Source organism: Convolutriloba macropyga, chromosome 5, assembly GCF_964194025.1.
Source record: "Convolutriloba macropyga chromosome 5, txConMacr16.3, whole genome shotgun sequence".
In the NCBI taxonomy this organism is placed as follows: domain Eukaryota; kingdom Metazoa; phylum Xenacoelomorpha; order Acoela; family Convolutidae; genus Convolutriloba; species Convolutriloba macropyga.
Window position 1 is genome coordinate 37,153,064 of NC_134472.1, and position 6,000 is coordinate 37,159,063.

Here is a 6,000-nt window from a genome sequence, read left to right on the forward strand (position 1 = left end):
GTCTGATAAGATTCTTTGAATGAGGCGTGCCTCAAGGCACAGTATTTCAAGGAACACTTTTCACCCTGGCATCCGCTTTTCATACTCTTCAAACGAGGTTGATTTCAAGAAATGAGCCAAGTTGCCCGCTAGGTTGTTGATCATATGATTATTGCTTCATCGGAGAATTTGACCCAGAGCAATGAAAATCTTTGAGAAAACAGTCACTTATTAGATACTTCGTCCATCTTTAGTAAGGCCTTATTGTGTCAAAAACTTGTCGCATTATATAATTGAAATCCTGTCTTCAATTCAGTGTTTAAAACCCAAGAATTAACGGCAAAATTAAAGTTAATATTGGTTGCAATCGAGAAAGATTTCGGTAAGAAACAAAGCATCTCTGTTTGTGGAATCAAAACTAATTCGAAAATTGTTTGTGGAAGCAAATGAAAACTATTTTTGGAATCTGGCAACGGTAAACCAACTTCATGGCAACGGTAAAGTTGGTTTACCGTTGCCATATGAACTGGCACTTTTAAGGATATCGCACTCTACTTCACACAGTCTTTTAATTACCCCGTTATTGCTTTAATCCCCGCATCGCTCAAATTTTCCTTTCGTTAAGCATTCATTTAAAAATCTCATTTCTTTGTCTGGTAATAAATGCTCAAAAGCACTTAAAATCGTATACAAAATCAGATTCTGTATTAATTTTAAGTTTAAAACATTTTGCCAACTTTTCAAAGCCAACTTTTTAAAACCAACTTTTTAAAACAATTTGCCTCCTGTTTGCTATGGGGTCTTCTAAATTTAATCAGAGCTTTAACTGTCTGAAGCTAAAAAATTTTCCTTATTTTCCGAAAATTCCTGAACATTTGGCTTTGAAATGAGATTTTGCTGGTGCTTCAAAATATGTTATCCAAAATTAATCTTCGAAAAAATTTTTCGGATTGAGGACGTGGAAAATGCAACGCACAAATTGGAGATGAGTGAATTTAGTCAGATTAATTCGCAAAATCAGTCGGCTTTATAGTCTTAATGGTGTCAGAACAATTTACCCAATTCCATTTTACCCAATGCCATTATACTCAATGCTATTTTACCCAACCTGCCATTTTACCCAATGCCAACTTACCCAATTTACCCTATCGCTAAATTTACCAGAACGGCAATTTAGCCGACTATATAGTTAAATGGCCCGTGGGACTTGATATGAAACTATCACAACCGAACATCATCCTTGTTATAGCGACTGCTAACTTGTAATCGGATAATTGAACAAAAAGATCAAAGAGCATTCTTAATAAGATCAAAGAACGAAAAGATCAAATCTTAATACATAGGTGAGAGCGTGCCAAATCTGATTTTGTATACGATTTTAAGTGCTTTTGAGCCTTTACCAGACAAAAGAAATGAGATTTTTATTCGAATGCTTAACGAAAGGAAATTTTGGGCGATGTGGGGGATTAAGACTGTGTGAAGAAGAGAGTGATATCCTTAAAAGTGCCAGTTCATATGACAACGGTCCCTAATGAGCCTTCGAATACTCTGTGGTATCAAAAGGCTAAACAATATAATTTGTGCTCAAAGGTCATCATTTGTGCTAGGATTTCGAGATCCAACCTCTGGCTCTCGGCGCTAAAACAGAATAAGGCCTTTAATCTAAAAAATAACGTTTTAAGTAGATCAAATTTATGGCATGTTTGAGCATTACTGTTCTGAATGCAATTATTTACATCCTCGGGGTAGAGGAAGAGAGGGGACGAAAAGTAGTCCATGGCATTTCTTAATGTTTCCCAATTGGGAAAGCAATAAGAGTTTCCAAACGCATCAGAGTTTTTAGTAGATGGCATGTTTTGAGTATTACTGTTCTTTTTAACGCAATTAATTACATCCTCAGGGGAGAGGGGACAAAAATAGGTCTTGAGAATTTTTTAATTTTTCCCAATTGCAGATGAGATATGTGCTGAGGTTTGCCCAGAGTTCGGGAGACTTTCTTCAAGGTTTCAACGAAGCCGAATTCCATTCCCTGATAACATTGTTCAGCAAACGTAATGACGCCAAAGCGCGGGATGAACAGTTTTATGATGTCAATGTTGAGCACGTCTATGGAGACATTTGGATAGTAAACAGCAGCCAATCAGAGGCTATCATAGAAAAGATTGCATCGCGTTCTGTTCTGTTGAAATCGATCATGCGATTGTTATGCTATGCGGACAGTAGAGACAGTCTCTTTGAGCAGCTCAGACGTGACAAAGGTTTGAGCTCAAGTATTGTTCAGTGTCTGACATCTGATAAAAGCGGATTCAAAGTGCTAATCTCAACTGTGAACAAAACGCTTACTGCTGAACAAAAGCTGGTTATCATTGAACAACTGCTCGGATGCTTGCCGGAGTTTGAATTAAATGTTAATTTGAACTCTCCTGGTGTCATTTTGCACCTTCTAGAGGCAGGGTTGGCAATCTGGGAATAAATAGGTTAAAATGTAAAGAAATCGCTATCAGATTGCTTGGGAGTTCGTCACATAGCTTAATAGCTGTCCAGGAGGTAATCTGCTGCATTATAATTGCTGATATGAGACATATAGAAAAACTAGTTTTATCTGATATTTCATGTTAGACAGCAAAAGCTGAGTTATTGAGGAAAATAGCGTGGGCAAGTGATCGTTTTTTTTCGATTGTTTTAATGTGAAATTTTTTGACAATATAGGGGGTTTTCAGGAAAATATTTCGCCCAATTAAATATATATGACGTTTTTGGTTAAAAAGCGTGATTGCCGATTCCTAATTAGAATGTGAACTTGATTGCCAACTCTACTGTTTAATAAGGATTGGGATTATGAGACTGGCGTTATTAAAAACTGTTTTCTGGGCGTGTCTCTACCTTGCGATGAGAGGTCAAAGGTCACCACTCAGTTCAGCATCAAGAAGCGGCGCTTCATTGGGAATACTACTATGGACCCAGTTCTGTCAGCATGTATGAGCAACATGGCAGGTGTGAAGAATGGTGACTTAGTTTTGGACCCTTTTGTGGGCACTGGAGGAATAGTTCTTCTGTGCGGTTATCACGGAGGAAACTGTATAGGCTCCGACTTAGATTATAAAACTGTACATGGTACTAGCAAGCCGAGTAGAGCGGGTATGCAAGGTCAACAAAGAGCGAAAGATGAATCTATTCGGACTAACTTTGCCAGTCACGGATTTGAACATCGGTTCATTGATGTGTTTATCAATGATGCAACTGACGTCCCGTGGTGCTATAATGAGATGTTTGATGCGATAGTTACAGATCCGCCCTATGGCATAAGAGAAGGAATAAAAACTATTAACTCAGACGTTAAGCTAAACTCTGTTGAATCGCATGCCAGTATGCAACAACATTCACCAATTGAGATGTTTAAGAAATTGGTGGAGTTCGCTGCCAGGCTTCTCAAAGTCGGTGGTCGTCTAGTGTTTTGGATGCCAACGCTTACGGCTATGTTGGATTTTGAGCCTGAGAAACATGTGCCAAAGCATCCTGCGATGAAATTGATGCACTGTTGCTTTCAGACCATTACGCACACATCTTCACGGAGCCTTCTTTGTATGGAGAAGGTATCGGCATTTCCTAATTCTGATGTGGAAGCAACAGTAGAAGTTGACTACTACGATTTGGGACCTGATATACGCTTCAGAGAGGCTTACCTGAATTCACACTGTTGATTATATCAGGCATTTTCTCTATATTTTGATTTTCATTATCTTCGTTGGTTATTTTATGAATTAATTTTTTACTCTATATGAGTTTTATAAATGGCGCTTAGAGATTATTTGCTGCTCTGTGGCAGCAATAGCAATATAGTTGTAGTTTATCGAACAGGGTACACATATGACGCCAAATAATTTTTTTGTGCAGAGGACCTTGCATTTCTGAATCGACCAACCAGAAAGTTTGAATTTACATTAGAACCTTAGGAGCATTTTTCATACACATTTTACTAAGCACGTTCTTCTTTTATACTAAGCACGTTCTTTTACTATACACCTTTTACTACGCACAAACTTCATTGCGAGCGTCAAAAGATCACTACAGACAGAATTTGATAAATGGGGGTGTCACAACATACAAAACATTGAATTGTTGATTAGGTGATTCTGTAAAAAGCTCAAGTTTTGTGCACTATTTTTTCAAAGAATTTGATATGATAAGTAATATATATGAAAATGGATTCAGAACAGAACTGTCGACCCAGGTTTAAAGTGTTTTTGCAACACGTTCCCCTGAGGGTTTTGTGCAAGGGCCGGATGTAATATGGACCGAAACTGTCGGTATTTGAAATAGCCGAAGGCAGAAATTAACCCTTGATTACCCTTGTTATTTTTTTAGAAAGAAATTGATTGAGGTAAATGTATCCCGTGCTTATTTGTGATAGTAGTTTCATAAATTGTTCTATGCACGCGGAGGCTTGGCCGTTGCGCGCCATAATTGTGCTGCAGTGATTTTTAGAACCCACATTTTCTAGTAAGAAGTTTAATTGACTGTTGTGACGTGACGTTATCTAAAAATTCGAACATTCAAAACAGTATCAGACTTGTTGTTTAATTAGAACTTTCTGTTTGTTTAGAAGCAAGCCTCACCTTTACTTTTTGAATAATCATTAACCACTATTGAACCGCTATTGTAAAGTTATATATCAGATTGAATAGAGAATCAACAAAATACTTACTTAAATCATTGTCACTGAGATACAGCAAGCTGAAACTCGGATCCACTTGCATCCACGATCTAAACCTTCAATATTTTTCAACAACATTCAATAATATACGTGCAATATCATTTACATTTAAATATACCAACCCCGTGTAATATCGGGAAACCCTTGGTATAGCACATGGTGACAGAAACGGAAACCGACAGCTGAGGAGATCCAGCTGAAACAGATCACAGGCAGTATCTTGTGTTACAATGTCAGCATCCTAAGCCTATCCTACTACACAAAGACAGGAAAACTGGATTTTACGTGCTCAAGATCACCGAAGCGGAAGGGTACAACCCCAGACTACATTTTACAAGCTAGAAGCCAACAAGTCTCGTCAAACATGGTTCGTTAACCTTTCCAAACTTTTGCAGTAAATTTATACAATGTCCTATCTAACTTGATGAGCGCTCAGTCATTTTGATAACATGAAATCATTTATCATGAAAACAAATGAGGTGGAAACAGGTATGGAACGACTAGAAATCATCTCATGGTGCTATTGAATTAATTCGTCATAACTTCATCAACTGTGTCATTAGAATTAAAGAAACCTAAGAAAAAGAGCTAAATATTTCAAAGAATTTTGAACACATTTTTGACACAAAAGTTTTAGAATTTAAACAACTTTAAAACAAAGCACTTAATTTTTGACTTTTTCTGTTCCTAGATTTTTCAACCACTAATTTTTGATACCTTTTCTGGAGGTTTTATTGAACAAAAGCTACAAGGATTTTCAATAATACAACATGGCTCAACCACAGATAACGTTGAAACCGTACTCAGGCACAGAAAAAAAAAGTTTTTGGGAATTTGAGAGACTACTCAGAAGCATAATAGGAGTTGCAGCGATAGGAAATGCACAACAGGCCAACTTTATGTCATTGCATCTTAAGGATGCTGCCTTAAGATACTTTCAAACATTAGACGATGCTACAAGAGCAGACTTAAATTTAAGTTTAACAGCACTAAGAAATCACTTCTGTAACCCACAGCTACAGGAACTTCATAGAATCAAGTTGGAAAGTTTAAGATTTGACCAAAAAACAGACACACCTGAAAATTTCCTAGTTACACTTAAAAACAAGGCAGTCAGAGCTTATCCTGACCCCACACCAAACCCGGTAGCAGCAGCTGACCCTGCACTAGATGCAGGAGCAGAAAGAGCAAGAATAACACGTGAAAACGCAGTGAATGCGCAGAATTTACTTTTTGCACAGACTGAACGTGAAAATCAGGTTAAACGACTTTTTGTCAAGGGTATGCCAAGTTGGCTACGAGCTAAG

At 37.5% G+C, this 6,000-nt stretch overlaps 1 protein-coding gene across 1 annotated transcript; it reads left to right on the top strand.

The window, feature by feature from the left end:
- Positions 1–1,933: 1,933 nt before the first annotated feature.
- LOC142339994 (tRNA (guanine(10)-N(2))-methyltransferase TRMT11-like) lies at positions 1,934–3,756 on the top strand. The gene is made up of 2 exons (XM_075390380.1): positions 1,934–2,428; positions 2,808–3,756. The coding sequence occupies exons 1-2, from the start codon at positions 1,934–1,936 to the stop codon at positions 3,678–3,680; spliced, it is 1,368 nt and encodes a 455-aa protein (XP_075246495.1). The 3' UTR covers positions 3,681–3,756.
- Positions 3,757–6,000: the final 2,244 nt, after the last annotated feature.